Source organism: Rhamphochromis sp. 'chilingali' (genome assembly GCF_963969265.1).
Source record: "Rhamphochromis sp. 'chilingali' genome assembly, chromosome: 15".
NCBI classification, from domain to species: Eukaryota; Metazoa; Chordata; class Actinopteri; order Cichliformes; family Cichlidae; genus Rhamphochromis; species Rhamphochromis sp. 'chilingali'.
Genome location: NC_137942.1, coordinates 9,815,134 through 9,835,800, shown reverse-complemented (window position 1 = coordinate 9,835,800; position 20,667 = coordinate 9,815,134). Strand labels below are relative to the sequence as shown.

General features: G+C 39.3%; 1 protein-coding gene across 6 annotated transcripts in view; it reads left to right on the top strand.

The window, feature by feature from the left end:
- Positions 1-4,199: 4,199 nt before the first annotated feature.
- axin1 (axin 1) overlaps positions 4,200-20,667 on the top strand; it is a 29,876-nt gene continuing 13,408 nt past the window's right edge. For 3 of the 6 annotated variants that reach the window (XM_080904213.1, XM_080904214.1, XM_080904209.1), the window contains exons 1-4: positions 11,166-11,320; positions 13,358-14,329; positions 19,494-19,634; positions 20,249-20,345. In XM_080904213.1, coding sequence (XP_080760339.1) covers positions 13,434-14,329; positions 19,494-19,634; positions 20,249-20,345 — 1,134 coding nt within the window. In that variant the 5' untranslated portion in view covers positions 11,166-11,320; positions 13,358-13,433. Of the gene's footprint in view, positions 4,295-5,085; positions 5,215-7,798; positions 7,985-10,663; positions 10,792-11,165; positions 11,321-13,357; positions 14,330-19,493; positions 19,635-20,248; positions 20,346-20,667 lie in introns of those variants that run through there. The other 3 variants (XM_080904211.1, XM_080904210.1, XM_080904212.1) reach the window with 3 other exon arrangements.

Here is a 20,667-nt window from a genome sequence, read left to right as displayed (position 1 = left end):
CCACGAGACAGGCGCCATTATGCTGCTGAGATAAAACATGCAATCGGTACAAATGTATTGTCGACATTTGGCCACAAGAGGGCACTGTTCTCTACTCCATGAAAACAAGATCGGTTTGTAATCTTTGGCAGGCAGAGGTCTCTGCTCTCCTATGACTAGTGTTAGCAACAGAGAGCTACACAGAAGGTAGGTTTGCTGTTGTTGTTACTCTTTGTTACTCTTTGTTTCTGTTGAAAGCTACTAGAAATGGTGATGTTGCTACACTCTGCAAAACTAAAACAGTACACAATGTAGAATTGAACTAATTTAAGCAATGGGGTCAAGCAAAAGTAAAGATGATGTTACCTGAAGGTTTACCCTTCTTATATATAAATAATTATCTTATTGATAAAGTTATTTTTCTTAAAACAAACAAACAAACAAACAAACAAACAAACAAACAAACAAACAAACAAACAAACAAACAAACAAACAAACAAACAAACAAACAAACAAACAAACAAAAAACTGTTATCAAACAATGTATAAAGTGTAAGTGATTGAAATAATGTCTGCAAGCTCAGGAACTCAAAAACATTGTATTTCCCAGCTTGGCCTAACAGTGGTGCTACAGAAAATGTATGATCAGAACAAATCTAAATCGAATCCAATTTTGTGCAGTCCTATTGTTTTAGTCAGTATGGAATTGACAGAGATGGACATGAATGAGAAGTAGCTACAAAAACCAGTGAGCTGCTTGCAATTCGTTGCTAAGGAATACAAGGAATACAATATGCATGAAATCAGACTGCAGCTTTCCACAGTATTTCTTTGCAAAACATCAAAGATGAATGCTTGGCCGAGCTGCTTTTTATATTTTATTTTATCAGATATGCTAGAGGCTGTTTGAAAAATGAATAAGACTCATTTCCAGTGGGAGTGTGTTAGCAGTGGAAACTGCAGATGTAGAGTACTCACCTTGACCTGCTTATAGCACATACAGCACTACAGACTGAAAATTGGCTTTCTGTGGAATAAAAACACACAGGTAAATTGAATTCAGAGTGCCTTGAAACGTGCCAGTTTCTTTCTGTGCTTTAGTAGACCAAAGCAGCAAACTTTCATCTAAAATAAATAGCAAAGTACTTAAAAACAAGAGTGTTACATTTATTAATATACTAATATATTTTTTCAGACTGTGAGATTTTTTTAAGTTTCTCAAGTATTTAACAAAGGTGACTGTTGAACTACAGTTCCCATCTAGGGAATTATGTGATTTGATTTGGATTGCATGCTCTTAAGATGAACTTTTATTGAGCAGACTGTAACTGTCTTACGGGCAGGTTTCTACAATAAAACCAGATAAGTATCCAGCATTGAATCAAAAGGATTTCAAACTGCTCAAAGGGCCTGTGGTTTATTTTATAGCTCATAGATGATTTTTTCCCTGGTCTTCTTTTTCAAATCATAAACCCCTGCAACATTACAACCTGAGAAATAGAATATTTTCCAGTGTAAGATTACAGTGTGCATTCTTCTTTATGAAGGAAACACCAAGCATCTTACTCCCTGAGAGAATAAGTAGTATCACTGTAGCAGTCTGTTTAATTATTTATTGGTCTGTTGCTGTGAGAAATCCTATTTTGCTATGCTGCCTGTGAATGAATACTCTTTTGCCCTGAAACTATGAGAATATTTATTTATTTATTTTTTGTGGTAAACAGACAAGATTTTTTTTTCCTCTAGACTGAAGCACATTTGCTTTGTCTGAGTTCTGGTAACTGACAGTAAGTGGACAATAAATAAATATAAAAATAAATAGTCTGCACTAACCTTCTGGTTGTTTTTCTATTTTACATCTTTAAGCATTTTTATGGCAGTCACGCTAGACTGGTTTTGATAAAAAGTTGTTCATTTCATAAAAAAATAATTCCCTGTATATTCTTTCATATTGCAGAGATCACAAGTGCTAACCATGTATGCACTATGTTTAAAGTTTGCACTTGTACTTTAGCAGAAAGTATGGAATAAAAGAAAGCCAACAAATTGACAAATTCGACCGAACCAGAAAGTTATCATTCTTGTTTTGATTTGATCGATATAGTTATTAACCTTTTTTTTTTGTTGTGGCAGAAAAGCTAATCAATTGCCTTTGGTGCCTTTAAAATTAGTTTTATAGAATTAGTTTGAAGTCAATGTAAAAGTGCCTCTAGATGGTGATGGCTATTATTGCAAAAAGACTCCTGATCCTGTAGAATTTTATCAGAAAATATTTTTTTCTGTTTGGCCCGTTAAACACTTCCCTGCTGTGTTTATGCACTCAGTAACTTATTTTGTGTCACACTAAATAAAAACCTAAATCTATTTTGGAAATTTTGGTCATGCCGTGGCATTTTCTCCCCACTCTCTGGCTAAGGACTTGTTACTAACAAGCTATGGCCAATGAGCCAATGAGCAAGTGATGTTTCAGACACGCCTGTTCTTATCACATCTGTTTTCCTGGAAAGGCTGATCTCAAGGCTTCAAAATGGGACTTCACAAACCAATGGGTGACATCTCTGTAGCTATTTCTATCTTTTATAGTTCCTTAAAAAGGGCTACGTCAACACGAGTTATTTTAAAGAAAGGATTTTCTGTTTTCATTTCATCCATGAAAAATGCAAAGGAAGTGCTGTCAAGAACATCGTAGCACATCAGGTGGTCAACTGTAGAAAAGTGCTGTCGAGAATACTGTGCACAGTCTGAAGTTAAAAATTAGATAAAAGCATGCACAGTCAAAGCTGATGTTGACTCTTATTTTCCTTGTCCATGCATAAAACGCTTAGAGATGTTTTCCTTAATAACCATGTACATGCAGAGCATGCACATTAGCACCACCATCACGATAACAGACCTTCATTAATCCCTGAGGGCTTCTACTAAATGCTGTCAATACATTGCTCCTTTGACTTATCAGTAATTGCAACCATCTTTGGCTGCGTGTTGATACTTTGTAGCTGCTTCCCATCACTGGGGGTCACTGTCACAAGCAAGTGGCCATGGAGAAGAGCAAAGTTATACAAAAAGCTGATGTGAAATGAAGTGTTAAAAAGAAGGAAAAGCATCCACTGTAGCAACCAACTGTGCTTTTTGCTTTTTTGTGTTTCCACTGTTTGTGGTGAACTCTTCTATTCCTCCCATTTCTGTTATGGCCCAATTTTCAGTCAGTCAGCGCACGTTCATTGACTGAGCTTCATACTGTTAGTTCCTTGGAGAGCTGGATGCAAGCGTGTTTGCGTAAGTTGCGTAAGTCCCTCTGCATAGGCAAATACTTATGGAAATGAAGATACATGCAGAACCATAAAATAAACTTTAGAAGTGCAGAAGTATGTTAGATTACCTCAATAAAGATAATTGTTTCCTCCGTTTTTTGTAGAAAATCACATAAAAAGAGCACTAACCTCTGTTAAAGCAATACACAGTAAAGTTACTTGGACAGCTAAGCGGTTGGAATTTTGTTGAGAAAAAGAACAAAGTAACAAAGTGATAGTAATTTTGACAGATTTGCACAAATATGTTTTTTGTTTTTTTTAAATAGAGCAACCTAAATGTAAGTTTTAAGCGTAGATAGTGTAAATTAAATGTGATGAAGTGGCAGCCAACGCTGCAGGTCTCTGCTGGTGTAGTTTGAAGGGAAAATTGGTCATTGTGCGAAGGGTATGCCGGATTTGACCCTGGTCGCAAACAGACATGCAAGTGTGAAATCCACTTGAAAGGTAAGCAACTGATTAAGCTGCATGACAAAGGGAATATCATCTCTCTTTCTCTCTCCAAATATTCTGTTCACCCACATCTCTTCTCTTTTCTTTGCATTCATTTGCTTATTAACGGGGCTGTTTCCACCGCCTTACACAGCACATACGTGTAAGTTTAAATAACAAATCCTCTCATGGCTGAAAAGCCTGCAAGACGTCTAAGAAACAATTCAATTTGACTGAATACTTATATTTCTCCCTCTCTCTCACTCTTTTCCTTACTCCCTCTCTCTCTCTCTTTTTAAAATTTGTACAAACAATTAGGTGCACGTCCTCATGCCTGTTGGGTCTGTTACCATAGCTACAATACCATTGTGCATGCAATCATCTGGTCCTTGTTTCCTCCAATAGGGTCGCACGGCTAAAGCTGTAATATAAAGTAAAGATGCTCATCTTTCAGCAACACACTAGTAAGAATCATTATGAGCAGAAAGTATTGTAGAGTGGCAGACAGGGGACTGCGCCCAGTCATGGCGGACAACAGAAATAAGATCCGACGAGCCAAACAGCAGGAGAGAAAGGTGAGAGCATCTACCATTTTGAAATTCAACTCCTTTCATTGTTCATTCAAAGAGTTTGGTGCAACAACAGTGACAGTAAACAATATACGGCTTTGCATTCAAGCTTTGAAAGCCAAAAAGGAGCAAAAAAGAAATGTCACTTTAAATGAAATGCATTAGCTGGACGAAAGCTGGCAGATACAGTCTTTAGACTTATAATTGTGTCCGAAGGTTCTTAAGTCAAACTGAGCTTCAGTTGGTGAGATCAAAGAATTTCAGCTGAGCTTTGCTTTAAAGGAACGATGTTCTTTGTACATTTCATATGACGGAATAGCTGAAAATAAGGGGAAGAGACCCAAAACATTAAAACAGATTTGAGGCTTAAACGATCTGAATCCTGAATAAAAATACATGAATTTAATTGTAGTTACACAGATGTGGCCTAAATCAAAGAGAACCCCAAAACACATCAATCAGAACATCCAAAGAAAAGATGCATTCAGGAGCAATCATGGAGGAGCTTTGAGGCCAGGCTTGTTGAAATCAAAGGCCTGAGAGCAGAAATATGTTACGCGAGCTATCCATATAAGTCAGAGAAAAATAAATGCGGTCAGTTCAACTGCAGCTTGGAAAAGGACAACAGCCAATGCAGCATGTTCAAGCTGCTCCCCTACTGGGCGGCCCATGAGCCTGTCGATATGGTGGTTTGATGTTGGATGGAAAATAAGAACCCCCCCACAACAAACAGAGGGCTGGAACAGAGAGACTGGAACAGAGAAAGAGAGGGTAGAAAGGGAAGAACCATCGACAGATGGACTCTGTTGTGATTAAAGATGGCGGCTGTCTTTACTGCAGACTATGAAGGACTATACTCGATGCCTAGAAAAGCGGTGGGAGTAGTCTGCGATTCAGCACAACAAAACCAAGAAGCACACAGTAAGGTAAACCAGCAGGTCTAATGTTTGCTTTGGAATCTGTGAGGATGAAAATTGGTGTTACGTTCCTTTGTCTTGTGTATCGTTCCCTTACGTCTGTTACCGTCTTTCATGTCTGTGCCGTACTGTTTTGTTGTGTCAGCCCTCTCATCAAAAGCAAAGCACATCATCTGATTTGACCAGTGAGTGTGTATCGGATGACCAGACAAGTGAAGACCACGATAGATTGAACACTTAAATTAATTTGGATTTCTTCCAGCCGGCTGATGTCTGGCAATGTATTTTCGCCATTTGGTACATGGTTCTGCATGTATGTCTTTGGTATTATATCACCATGGGAAATGTAGGCCTTTTAATAAGCTTTATTTTCCCTTTTTCTGGGAATATGGTGCTCTGCAAGCTATAATATCCTGCAAAATAAACTCAAGTCTGCAAATTGCTCAATCCTCTGTGGCTAATCCATTCCAAGACTTGTTAGTCATGATCTATTCAGCCTGGACAAAGGATATCAGCAGGACATCAGAATACATTTTCTGACAGTCTTTTGATATTACTCTTTGGATCATTTCCAGAACTTAAAACAAATACAGAAAAGCTTTAATATTCGTTCGTCATATCAACGGTTTTGAATGTTTTTAGTCCATAAGCCCCGCGATTGCTTTACATTATAGTTTTGAGAGCTTTGAAAGATGCATTGTCCTCTTCGTTGTTTCTTTTATACTTCTTAACTTTTGGCAAACTCTTTGAAGACAGCCAGCTTGAAAAATCTTTATTGTGTGCACTGAAAATGGGAGCTTCCATTTAAATATCTTAATGTGGCTTTGTTCATCAGAGAGTCTTCAGCAGAGATAAGCCTGTTTCAGCCAAAGCCTACAAAAGAGCCTAAATCCACACTGACAGGTGGAACAAAAGAATGCATAAAGAGCTGAACTGGGAGACATGAAGTTGTCCTCTGGTAATGCTTAACTGCAGCAGTAATTTGAGAATATTTTAAAATATGAGAACAGTTTTTAAAAGGTAGCTTTGTAGGGTTGTGAAAAAAAAATCCCCCCTGCAAAGTACAGAATAGTGAATGTGCATTTTTAGAATTTAGTATGAAGGATGGGTGCATGCATAAAGGAATTAAGAATAAAATGTAAAATCTTCTCCTTAAAGGTTTTATACAAGTGTGTTTCCATAACAATTCTGACACAAAGTGCTTATTTTACAATAGGTTTGCTGATTTTAGTGAAAACTTGTTCACACTTCAGAGTTAGGCACAGAGAAGCCTCTTCTATTGTTCCTCTGTGCACTAAGCAGCTTGGCCGAGCCAGTTGCTTGAGGGTTATTTATTTGTAGTTAAAAAGAAAGGGAAGAACATTTTTTTGTACAAATTTCACACCCAGCTGTTTCAAACTATCAAAGAGGTCCAGTTTGAAAAGCCTTCTGGTTACAGGACTTCTTGAGCTTATGTTTTTAAACCTTTTCACTGTTGCAGTTATTTACAGTTTGTGGTGTTATGTTTTGGACAGCATGCCAAAAGAGGTCAAAGTGTGAATTTGTCTTTTATGATAAAGCACACTTATTTTTAGGGACAGTTCTATGCAGAAAGGCACATTTTATTTCTTGTTAATTGCTGAAGTTAAAAGCAGATAACTGACTTCTGGGAACCATCAAATCTGTTAATTTTGGGGACTTTAACCTCCTCTTATTTACTTTAACTGTAATATGAGAAATCTCTCTCTGATTACTCACAGACACCTCCTGTACAATCAGGAGTTGTGCAACCAAAACTGGCACACAGATACCTCTTGGGCATCTGAAGGTTCTTATCTATATCAGATGTAATGTTGTCATCATATCATCTTAGCCTGTTACAAAGTTGCAAGACAATGTGACAACATCATTACATGTGGTATAGATAAGAACCTTTAGATGCTCAAGAGGTATCTGTGTGCCAATTGTGGTTGCACAACTCCTGATTGTACAAGAGGAGTTTGTACAAACGGGGAGATTTATTTACGGTAAGATTGTTATTCATCTTTGAACTAAAGGTGGCAGCAGGGCTAAGGTTAGAGAGGATGCTATATTGTGCATGGTTTGCCTGCTTCTTGATTCTTTGACCTACTCCTGTACTTTCCTCAGTGTCAACTTGTGTCAGTGGTTTTTGTAGTGCAACAGATCCTACTTGGGTGGTGACTAAGAAAACATCTCAAATTATCTCAGGAGGGACTGAATGACTCAAACTGTAAAAAGTTGAGCTTTTTAATTCAATTCAGTTTTATTTATAGGGCACCAAATCACAACGCCTCAAGGCACTTTATAATCTAAAGTAAAGACCCTACAATTTTATAGTTTTTTACAATTTTAAACTATCGGTGTAATGGACTGGGTCATTGTGTTGGGCATGAGGCCACCCTACCCTAGTGTTAGGAGCTTTAGCTTTGTTTTTTCAAGAATATTTCGAATGTAGATCAGTAATGGTTTTGGTTTCAGATATATTGCAGCAGAAACATCTTCAAATGAAAATGTAACTGTTCCATAATGTTGAACTCCTGCATTTTTTCAGTTATGTAGGAACTAGTCTTAACCAATATTTCTTTCTTTTCAGAAGCAAATGGATGGCAATGGCAAACCATTATGGCGACATTCTGCTTCAGCCAGGACTTTCCATTTCACGGGGGTGAGAAGGGCTTTACCTTTGCAGAAGAAATGTGTGCTGAGTAACAATACAATGGAATCTTCAATAAAAGGATGCACTACTGGAGGATGCGTGAGGAAGTCAATCAAACTCAAGGTAATGCAGGTGGATTTGCTTGCAGATCTGCCTTTTCTCCATCTGTGTGTTCACCAAATATAAACATGTAGACCCAGAAGCTGTTGACCCTTGGAGGAGAAAATTTCCAGTTAACACTACAAAGGAGTATACTACAAAAGAAGTTTGACATAGCAACACTTCCTTTGCGCTAGCTGGCTTGACTAAACCTGAAACTCTCAGTCAGTGATAAGGGGTATCTTTCAACTTTCTCCGTTAAACTTGGTTTTCTGGTTCAGGCTTTGTGTGTCCTGACATAAAAGGAGGCGTTTCACTCGCCATATGACTTTTCTTTTTCACAAAATGATTCCAATCGTAGACATTATCAGGTCATGATGATTCAAAAACAATCCGACAAAAAGTACAACACTACTGGAAATAAGCAAAGAGAGTAATGCTGCAACAAGAGCGTTAAAATAAAGATTTTGACTGGAGTTCATGTATTTATTTTAAAGCCGATTGCACTCTTGGTGCTGCTGGTTGTTTTTAATTGGATTTTTAATTGGAGCTTGGAAACTTTAGATTAGATACAAGTAACATCACATGTTACTATTCCAAGTAGCCCACTAAAGGGGATATTAAAATAGCTTTAGTAATGTACGCCTTAGCAAGTTGCTCATGTAAAACTCTGACTTTAAACTCATCATCGCTAACCCATTGATCTTGCTTCATAGTATACTCTCAAGTCTCCAAAAACAGGTACAAAACGCAAGAACCCATAACAAGGCAATGTGATAACAATAAAAAAAACTAATAAAATATACAATAAATAAATAAAATGGTATGCAAACCCTAGGATAAAATGATTAATTTGTCAGTTAAAATAAGCACATAAATATGTTCTTATGTGGGACGATTCCAGAGTCTGGTGGCAGAGAATGGTTGCCTTTAGATTATAGACAAGACGAAGAGAAATTGTTGGGATGACCTTAAGGAGCAAAATATGGAATTAAAAAACCTGTAATATTTTTGTGCAGCTGATTCATGAAGGGCTTTAACAATTAAAATGTTTAAAATCAGTTCCTTATTTCACAGCTGGCCAGTGAGTAAAAACAACAGTGATGCGTTGTCTTATAATACTATAAGACTATAATACTATAGCCTGGCCAATGCAAGATTTTTAAGGCCAATACTGATATATGGTCATTTACAAATATAATCAGCCATTTTTTTCCCTTTCAAACATAAACAGATTTGCCTATCATTTGATAGGAGTAGTTATTCACGAGTCCTTATTAAGATAACATCACAATGCTTGATTATTGTCACAGCAAGCCATGGATTACTTGTGTACACTCTGTTTACGCTCTGCCCGACTCTGCTCGGACAAACTGGTTGTTATGATTGGGATATTCCAAACAAGTGTTGCCAACTGGGAAGTTACACAGTGCCCCCTGGCTGACAGACTATGCAACATCTCCCATCTTATATTCATCGGCCATTACAAATTCTGATATCGATATGTCACGAATATGTGCAGGGATTTACAGTTAACCAGCTGAGGAGTGACAAAGGTTTGGATAACTATTTGTATTAGCACTTGTAGTTCGTAAGAAGCTGTTCTTCACAACATTACCTGTTTGATTGTTAAAAGCTAAGAATGAATCCATAAAAACATCAAGATTTAAACTACAGATCTACATATGTGACTAGAGGACCAAATTATTTTTGTTTCACTCAAAGAAAGTACCAGTTAAAAAATTGACAGTGCTGGAATTATTCTGATTTGCTTTTGGAAGAAACAACAATAACACAGAGTAACTGATGCTATAAAGAGAGAACTGTCAGGGTACTTAAAATGCTTAAACTGCTTCTGCACAAAATCAATTTTGCCTCGAGGAGGCTGCAGTGCATTGGGCCTTTTTCATGTTTTATGTTGCCCGCATAAATATTGTAAGAACTACAGTTCACACTTGAAAGGTTTCCAGGTTTGAGCCGGTGTTTGGAGTGATACGTTGAGACAAAGTGTGAAATGTTTGTGTTCTTGTTGTATACACCTGTATCCTGTTATCCTACTCTAGTTTTTTTTTTATGATTTCATGTAATTACTTACTAATCAAAAACAATATGTTATTATAGTGTCCCACTAGCTTTACATCTTAGGCTCAGTAAAACAGTGTGACAGCTGAGGAATTCAAATGACACAATCAGTCAGCAGCTGCACATTGGCTATTGCAAACTGCTTATTATATTTGTTAATTCATGCACTTCAGTTTTCTTCATAAAGACACTCGAACAAGATCTCTTTATCCCAGTTGCTTTAAAAATACTTGCAAAAATTGCATTTACACAGAAAATGTACCATATTTTTTTGTGTCATGAATAATGAGGCCAGCCAGATTCATTGTTTTCACACTATTAGTATGTTAAAGTTTAGCTGATGGCCTCATCATTATGTGTTATGTACCGGTACGTTTGATGTCTGCTTTATCAGATGTTCTAGCGAAACTTCCTGGTGGTAAAAGTTTATGATAAAGGCCGCCTGAATGCAGCACATAACAGGAAGAGTAAACCTTTGCTGATTTTAACTGATCAAAGCGGCTCTTGTAGAATAATCAGTAAAGTCATCTGGTGCAGTCTGTGGTTGGAATGAAACCTGTAGACTCTCTGACTCCGAAACAAGTGGTTGCCCAACCTGCTCTGAAGTGTAGTCTACTCTTGCTGATAAGTGCTACTCATTCCCTGAAGAAGTTCTTTAGTGTCTTTTGTGGATACATTCTGAGTCTGTGTCATGGTTTCTGCCTGGCAAGACACACTCTGACAAAATAAGGCTCCTCAAACCCATTAAGGTAAACATTTGAGCATTTTTGAATCTTTATATATACCAGGGATTAAAAATCAGGGCAACGCTGACATCACAGGTTATCATACTGGCTGTAGATCTGATGTGAACAACAAAAAAACGGCTTTTCAGCTTAATGTGCACAGTGATGCTGATGTGTGTAGCAGTTAATCAGTTGACTTTTTAAATGTGTTGTTATGTCGTATTTCTGTGCATTATGCATGAATTTTCATGTATTTCACCACTTGAAAGAGAGAGAGAGGGGAGGAGGAGGCGGGTGGAGAGGAAAAATCGGTGTACCACATGTACCGAAGCTTAACACCGGCAGTTTGTGAAGTGAACAGGCGAGGCGCTGTGCATCATCTCCTGTAGCCTCAGCTCCATACAGACAGTGAGAGACAGCCATGGAGAGGCGGAGAGCGGGCTGCTTTCTTTGTTATTTTTAAACTCTTGCAATTCGCAACAATGACACTGTCGGCTGGGACTCGTGTCGGTCCGATAGCCCGATGCACTCGCAAGCAGAAAGATTTTCACCGGTTAAGTATATGTCACTTTTTTTAATGGCTCCCCCCTTGCTCAGAGATTGGGATTGCGGTAATCGGGGGGGGGGGGGGGGGGGGGGGGGGGGAATATACCATCGCTTTGCTTTGCTGATTGTAAATGTGTTCGGAAATGGTTGCTGGGATTCCCTCTGTGTCCTCTGACGGTAGGGGAAATGTTTACGGGTGCTTATGCTGTGTGTTTAGTTTAGCAGCTGTTAGCGGGTACACCACAGATATTATTAGTGTGACAAAGTTGTGCACTTGTCGGTCGGCTGCTGATAGGCCTGGCTCGCTCTCTCCCTCTATGTGTGTGTGTGTGTGTGTGTGTGGAGTTTGTTTCTGGCTCCCCTCCCCCACTCGCTGTCGTTCTGCTCATTCTGGAGAGGCCAAGACATGGATGTGATGAGAGGCTCACTTCAAAGGAACAACCCAACTGACACGGTTTCAGAAAAAAGGGTCATTTTTCCCCCTGTTTTAACTCGACTCTGACCGGCGGAAATTGTATGGAATCCCTTCTAAATATACCTCCGCCGGAGCCGCACACCTGAGAGCACAGAAGGTTCATTTATATATTAATACGCGGATGCATCGTCTTTACAGGTAGCAGCAGTTTGCCCGGGTGATTTATTCCTACCAGCATCGTTAATAGGCCTGAAACGCTCGTTTTCTTGGAGGGGAGGGCTAATTTTCATTCCAGCACATCTGGCCTGATGCACAGTGCACGTGCTGCTCACACTCCAGGGCTCTGCAGCGAGCAGAGCCGCTGCTGCCAGTTTTGTCTTCATACAGCCTTTGTTCAATCAGAAAGAAAAGATTTGTATCAGTACTGAACCAGACAAGAGAGTGGGTGTGCCCTAAAGGGAAGGGTGATCTTGCTACAGTAAACCCACCTGTCATTTGTTCTGAAATCATAATTTGGCAACATTTATATTTAATCCTATTAGTCAACAAGTAGGCTGCACTGGGATTTCGATTGGGAAGTGATTTAGGCTGAAGTCAGGGCTATTTGCGTTCAGCTTCTCTACCCGTGATTTGGATCTGCTTGCAGCTGTCAAGAAGTAGTGGATATGTAGTGGAGCTGCTGTGGATATGTGAATTTAAAGGGTCAGCTGTGGCTGCATTAGACCTTAAATTGAATCCTGACACAGTATCTGGGAAGCTTAGCCATAAGCTAAGCAGTCCGGACTGCGTAGAGGTGGAGATCCGGGCTCTACGGTGTCGTTCCTCAGCAAAAAAGCAGCACACTTGGTTATTACACAAAGACTAAGATGTGTCCTTGATCCCTAAAATCATTTGATACACCATCCCAGGTCCTTCCCTAACACCAGGGGGTATCATATAAAACGAGAATATGGCATAAGGATGTAGAATGTGTCATTTGCAGTACTGCTATGTCAGCTAGTGGGAAATAGACTTGGGCTGCTTCATTATCAATTTAATTTTGTAAACCCCAAGTGAATTTTCACCCTTCCAATACTAATTTGAATGAAACTGGAATAGATGTGTGAGCTAATGATATGCATTTGCTACACTGTATTCATACTGCTGTCTAGTAAAAATACGCCTCTAGACTTTCGGCGCATATTAAAGGCCTAATAGCTGTAGATTTCGATTTCTGCTCAGGTTTGCAGATTGAATGTCGAATATCTGATCCTAGCGCATGAATGCTTTTCTTTCACTTTATGCTTTTTTGATTATAAAGTACCGCTGTACTGATTTTTACTGTGGGTGTGTTATTGGACATGACTCAAATGTGAGATCAATGTGCTTTAGGGCTTTAGAGTAGTTTTCAAAAGCTGACACAGAAATAAGTGATATTTATTTACCTGCTTTAAAAAAATCCGGCAAAAGAAAAAGCCCAAAAACCACATTGGTATTCTATTGATTGTGAATTTCTCAGTGTGGAATAAATTGTATTGTAAAAACCTCAGAGCAATGTTACACTGTTAGTGCCCTGTCACTGAGTAGCAAAAGACTGCCTTTCTATGACGTGTTGAAGCTGCATCTCATTATAAATTTTCCTCCTTGCAGGAGTTCTTTTGCAGTGGCATAAGTAGAACTCTGGATCGAATAGTTGTGCAGTGTGGGCTCTACGGGGACGTGGTATATGGATGCTGGGACTATGAGCATAAGCGACAAACGGGGCTACTTAGCAGACCTAGGAGGCAGCTTCACTGAGGATGCTCCCAGACCACCTGTCCCCGGTGAAGAAGGAGAGCTCATATGCAGTGATGGTCGCCAGCACAGCAACTTCAGCTTCTCCTCGAAGAATGAGAGCCTCAAATGTGAGCCGTCTGTGGCTACACCCAGGCGATCTGACTTGGACCTGGGTTACGAGCCGGAGGGCAGCGCTTCGCCAACACCACCCTACTTAAAGTGGGCGGAATCTCTTCATTCTCTCCTGGATGACCAGGATGGCATCCTGCTGTTTAGGACGTTCCTCAAGCAAGAGGAATGTGCAGATATGTTGGACTTCTGGTTTGCCTGCAGTGGTTTTCGGAAACTTGAAGCCAGTGAGGTTACTGAGGAGAAGAAGGTGAAACTGGCAAAGCTGATATATAAAAAATACATCCTGGACAACAATGGGATTGTCTCTAGACAGATCAAACCAGCTACAAAGTCCTTCATCAGAGACTGTGTGATGAAGCTTCACATTGATCCTGCCATGTTTGATCAGGCTCAGACTGAAATACAGACTATGATGGAGGAAAATACCTATCCATTATTCCTTAAATCTGACCTATATTTGGAATACACACGGACAGGGGGTGAAAGCCCAAAGTTGTACAGTGACCAGAGCTCGGTTTCTGGCAATGGAAAGGGGCTATCGAGCTATTTACCACCTTTAAAGGAGTATGAGGAATGGAGATGCGACCAAGGACCAGAGGAGCTGCCTGAGTGCGACCCCACGCCAAGCAGCCGTCTGACTCAGAAGCTGCTGATGGAGACGGCACAGCAACGAGTTGCCAACAGCACAAGATTCCAGGACAGTCACGAGTACAGGTAAATCCTCTGAGCAATCGAAAAAGCTTCACTTCAGTTTTAGCTGCACAGCATTCCTCTGAAAACTGCTGAATTAGAAAAATAAAAAAGCCCTGAAACTGCACACCAGCACTTGGGCTGATGTGACTGTGAGTGTAGCTCAGGAGATGGCAAAGACTGTGTGTGAAGAGAGTTTTAAGTATTTGCACTTATGGTGGTGAACAAATCTCAGAAGATAATAAGGCTGCATTACCGACTGTTTGGAGGTTGCAGCAGAAATCTCTGTGGTGCTTGTGAGGGCGCTCTAATAATCATGTGTTTTGCTTAGCCACTGGAACAGACTTTGTATTGAAAGAGTCAAACAATGATTTTGTTTAAGGAGGAGTTCTCCTGAAATCATTGACCCTGGAGTTTGTAATCTTTGCCTTCCCTTTCCTCTGTATATGAGGGCTCCATAATAAAATATTGCAAAAATCCTGTTTGACTGTTTAGTCTAGAGCTCCCAAACATTTTTTTACTGTTAGCCAGGGCTGTTAATAGATCCTTAAAGTAGGGATCCTTTTTGAATTTTAATTCACAAAAATATTAAAATCTTCACAACAATATGACATGTTGGAATGCACAATCCTATATGATCTTTTTTCAGTTTACACATCTGCTACAAGCTTTCAGTACATTACATGGTCAATAGTGCAGCTTAAAGTCAAAGAAAATATGCTAATAAAAAGTGGAATGTGTTATGTAGAATTGGGACAAAGTTCATTTTTTGTATTCTGAAGCACATCAGCTGCATACCAATGTCCAGGTCTACAAAGTCTTGGCTTTTTAGCGCCAGTCAAGTGTTGAGTCGAGGTGTACTGTTTTGTGTTTGCCTGTCATGCTCCTGCACATGCTCTTGTTGTTCACAGTATTTATTCCAGTGCTGATATTTCTGATTGCATTGTTAACAGCTGAACAGAACTGGTGGTTTATTAAATTACCTATAGCTATGTGCTGTTATATTTGGTAATGTCTGCATGAGTGAACTGGAAATGCCCCGGAAGACCAAGTCTGATTAATCAAACAAGACAAATCTTCACTGATGCAACACTTGGATTTCTTTCTTGTTCTTTTTTTTTTGTATAGGCTGGCCTTAGGTTGTTGGTAATCTTTTCCTTGATTTTTAAATATGCATAATAGTGCAAATAATTAATAGCTTGGAGCTGTATGAAGGGAAAGAAAACTTTGGTTTAAGGTTGGTTATATTACAGAATGTACTGGATATATGTGGGTAGATCTCAGTGATATTTTATGCATGGAACCTTTCCAACATACAGCAGTCGAGAGACTGGCAGAAAGAAGTGATATTTTATTGGCTTTGGTAGGTTCTGAGTATTTAGACCAGGATCTAGATGATTCAAAGGCAAAGGAAATTATAATCCTGTTAAATTAAAAAAAAAAAGCAGCTTAGAAACAGAAACTTTGTTACAAGGGCTGATAGGAAGTCAACTTCTAAAACTTAGTGTGAACTAAGGTTACGGCTTCAGCGGAGGGTTAAGGACTCTTGCAGTAAAAATGGCCAACAGAAGCATGTTTGGTGTGCGTCACTGTTGAAATCTCACAAGGAGCACTTGTAGCATTGTTCGGTTATTGCTACAACGGAAATAGCTACATTGTAAGACTTTAACGCAATTGCCTAATTTGCTGTTATGTATAATTTTCAATTTCACTGTCAGACTACAAAAATGTTGCCATGTTTGACCTCTGTTCCTGCAGTAGCAGCGGTATGATGGTGGGGAGAGGAATTTACATCAGCTGACGAACATAGAATACCTTACAGATAGAAAGTTCTCTGTTGCAGCAATATTGAACACAGCCCTGTACTATGTATCTGTGACTGAAAAAATCCCGATAATCATTTGGTCAGTTAAATAGCGTGAGCATGACTACTACCCTTTCTTTCCAAATTCGTTCACTGTGGGCACCTAGACTCTTACTAGCTGATATCTGAAGATTGCAGAATGCAAAAGGCTCTGTTGGAGGATATGAATGTTTGAAATCTTATCCAAAATATAGAAAGGAACAAAAAACAAAAAAAGCTTCTGCCGCAGGCATTTCGGGCGTTTGCTGGTGAAAATCTACACGGCAACTGATAAAGAGGTTTTAAGTTGTGATTGAAACACACTTGTGAGCTTATTTCCACATCATTATTTCAGCAATCAAGCATTTGGCCAGAATTACAAAAAAGCATTTCATTTTTAAAGCATCACCCATTGGGTTTTTGTGAAACTAAATTTTACAGCAGTTTTGTCAGATCTCTTCAGAGACAGGCAACAAGAGACATTAAATAGTCTTTCAGAACAGCTTTAAGAAATCAGATGACTTGAAAGAGAATAGCCTTTAAGTGCGTTAATGTTTTGGGAGATTTTTGCAATGTGAACGAGTCAGATATGTTCTCATTAAAGTTAAAGTTATATTTCAAAGGCACGACTTCACTATATTTGTTATTTTCAATGAAAGTTGTTGTTGCCTCTGAGTAATATTAAAAGCCACCCCACAACAATCACCAGGCTTAAGTAGAGTTGAGTTGCACATGGAATAATAATATTAGTCACAATTTTTATATTGTGTAAGTTAGATAGAGATACTGAGATACTGTATTGCATTTTTCAAGTTAAAATCTTGAACTGCCAGTGCCACCCATGCTTTCTTCCTGGCTGGCAAAGAATGCTGAAATGCACATGTTTCGAGAGCTATGCCTGAATGTATCGAAGAGACGAGTGTTCAGTGTTCGGTGACAGAGATGGTTCGATACGACTAATGGCCCTACGCTCATTATCGCGGGTGTCGTGTGCTGATTTTGACGTAGCTTCGTGTGTTGCATGCCAAAATCTTTGTGGCGCTTCAGCCAGTCAGGTCGTGTACCTCGCCGTTTTTGAAACCGGGTGCCAAAGCTGGGTTGAAGACACGAGTGTACGATCGTGTCGGGTTTTTTACGGCCACTTTAATGATATTCCAGCACAGAAGCTCAAAGACTTACAGATATACAGAGGAAGATTTTGCAACTTTTTGAAAACTTGAGAATTTGTGAATTTGCGAAAACTTTGCAAAAAAACAAAAAGTCAAATCTTTGCTTCTGGTTTTGGCTTATTTTCCTTGTATATCAGTATTTATGTGCCAGTATTATCTGAGTTGCAACACCTATCATTCAGGAGAATACTGCAATTTGAGACAATGTTACAGTGGCGAGAAAAGCGACAATTGGGCCGGGAAAATCTGGCCTTAAAGAAAGCATCTATGTACCCAGTGAATGACTATCATTGAACAGAGGTGGTGGGTTAAGAAACCAGTAAACAGATAACACCTTTTCTTCTTTCAGTTGTATCAAAATTGTTACCACATACTCCACAATTACCAGTTTAAAGGTTTTGATAGAATGCAATTTTTATACTTGTACTAGCCCTTTGCTAACCTGGCGTTCTAATTATTCATAATTATAACATATTTATAAGCTAAATGTTAATGAAGTTGAGTGCAGTGATTTTGTTTTGAACTCTGGCTCTTAACAAGGAAACTCTTAACTCTCAAGGGAGACCTGGCCAAGATAGGCAGCAGCAGGTGTCTCACAGTTACAGAAAAACATTTATAGAAATGTTTTCTAAAAATGTAAAAGGTTTTAAAAGAAGTTTCCCTAAATTTCATTAAATCTATGAGGAAGAATTGCATCTGGATGTGTCTGACATTTGACTGTCCAATACTCTGGTATTGAATTTGAAGAGTATGGCATGATGGTGCAGCAGTCAGCACTGTTGCCTCAGAGCAATAAGATCCCTGATCAGGCCATCTGGAGTTTACATGTTCTCCAAGTTCCTGTGTTCTCCCAAAGTACTCCAGCTTCCCCCGACTATCCAAAAGCATGCACGTAAGGTGATCCTATAATTGTCCGTAGGTGTGAATGTGAGCGTGAATGGTCATCTCTGTGTTCCTGCTGTGGACTGGTGGTCTGTCCAGGTTGTACCCTGCCTTTTGCCCTATGACAGCTGGAATAGGCCCCAATGCCCTGTGACTCTGATTTGAGCCACAGGGCACACAGGGCATTTGAGTATTTTACATGCTGAAATGCTATCAAAAATGCTGTTGCTAGCCTTTCTTGCTCTCTGTTGCTCTTACTTTACTCTGGTTGAGAGCCTGTTTGTGTAAGCCATGCCAAAGAGATAGAAGTGCGAGTGACAGGATATTACAGCAGCAAAAAAATAAATAAAAAAGATAAAAACCTTTTACACTGTATGAACAAACGGAGTCACTCATAACTCGCAGTTAATGGCTGTTTATGGCCTTTGAAGCCTCTGCTTCCTTGTGCCAGACATTTTTCAGATGTGAATCACTGGCAGTCAGGTGGCGCGAGGGGTCAGGGGATTGATATAAACTAGCATTAGGCTCACTGTCAAACTTGGGAAAACACTGTATAGTATTTGCAAATGACCTAAGTTGTGTATAATTGGTGGGCCTATATGAACTTAAATCCAATCTCACTTATGCCAACAATGGCAAAAAATTAAGCAAATATGAAGAATTAAATCGAAGGACTCTCATGTTCTCCTATCCTCATTCCTGTGGTTGAAGATAGAAATCTTCATCCAGCTACAAGAGCTGCAGGTTCTGTTATAATAGTAGAGCTTTCTGACAGATGGAAAACATTTAAATGAGTATGTTACAGAAAATAAATAGCAGGAACAAATAAACTCCAGAATGTAGTGACATAGAGTTTATCCATCCTGCTTACTTCATCCTTACTTTGAGGCAAACTCAGTTTAAAAAAAAGCAAGATAAAATATCAATCAATCAACAAATATTCATTCATGTATTGATTTGTTTTTATATGCAAATTGTATGTCCTCTGCTCCTTTATTCTTTGCTTCAAAGTTGTGAAGACAGCACACTGCTGCCTATACTGCACAAAAAACAAAACAAAACTGACTTCTCATTAATGCACTCAGTTCAACTGATTCTTGGCCTGAAGGCTGGTGTTTTACAAGATGTAGCATTTCTAATCTTGTTTATGTTGGTATGTTAACTACCTTAGAAATCATCCAAAAAACTTGAGGATGCCTTTCATATCTCGGTCTACTTCTGTTTGTTACCCTTTTGTCACCATGTCCTGTTTTTTGTTTTTTTCTTCTTTCTTTTTTTCCCCTCATTTTTCCAGGCATGCACCATGTCGGGAGACAATCAACCCGTACTACGTCAACACTGGCCATGTTATGGCTCCTGCCACCAGCGCCAATGACAGTGAGCAACAGAGCATGTCCAGTGACGCAGACACCATTTCCCTTACAGACAGCAGTGTGTATGTATTTTGGCTTCATCCAAACATTTCACACACAGTTGTACCAGTTAAAACAGGCTATGCAGGTTACAACTTTTAGGGGAATGACAGTTTTACCTTCACCAATAAAATAGACAGGATCCTATTATATGTGGGAATAGTATATATTTTAGTGCAACTTGGATTTCAGTGTTTTTAAGTCATTGCCAGTTGTGTGCTTTTGAATGAAGATATGCAAAATAAAGACTTTTAGTTGCAGATATGACACTGGGGAATTCAGCCAACGAAGCTTCAAAGCATGCACAATTGCACAAAAATGTTTTTGAAGCTGAATGGATTAGAGGCTGTTATCAGCTAACTGATCCAGGACTTCCAGAACAGGAAAAAAACCCCAGAATGAGTAATATCATATAAAATGACACTCTTCTGCATGTGATATGTGACCATAATGTGCAACGCCGCTTGTGCAGAAGGGACACTATTAGCCTGTGAGCATACCTGTCCTGCTTTACGAATTAATCACTATCTAGGTGTTCATTTTAGGCACAAATTCTGTGAAAAGCTTTCAACTTCAAAGCTGCCTCTGTTGTTTATTCATGAGCATGTTTTATGAAAATGTCTTTGTTTAATTCCAGAGATGGGGTTCCACCCTACAGATACCGCAAGCAGCATCGCCGCGAGATGCATGAAAGTGCCAGAGCAAATGGGCTAGTGCCACTACCTCATATTCCAGTGAGTTATTCATGGGTTATTTCCCTTTTCTCTCCATTTCTGCCTCGACACCTTTAGCTGTCGGTTCCTGGCTTATTTTTTTCTGCTCCGCCATTGGAGATGTGCATATTTAAGCTCTGCTGTGTCGCGGGGTCCTGTGATGGAGTATAAGAATAGCTGATGGTGAAAGAGTAGTCTGTCTAAATGCAGCTTGATGCTTTCCTAAGCTGCGTGCGCTTGAAGCCTAGTAGACATGAACCTTTCCCTGTGACAGCCTGATGCCTCCCTCTGCAGCTCCTGCTCTCTCTTGGTAGGAAACTCGAGCTCTAATTAGGCCTTGGAG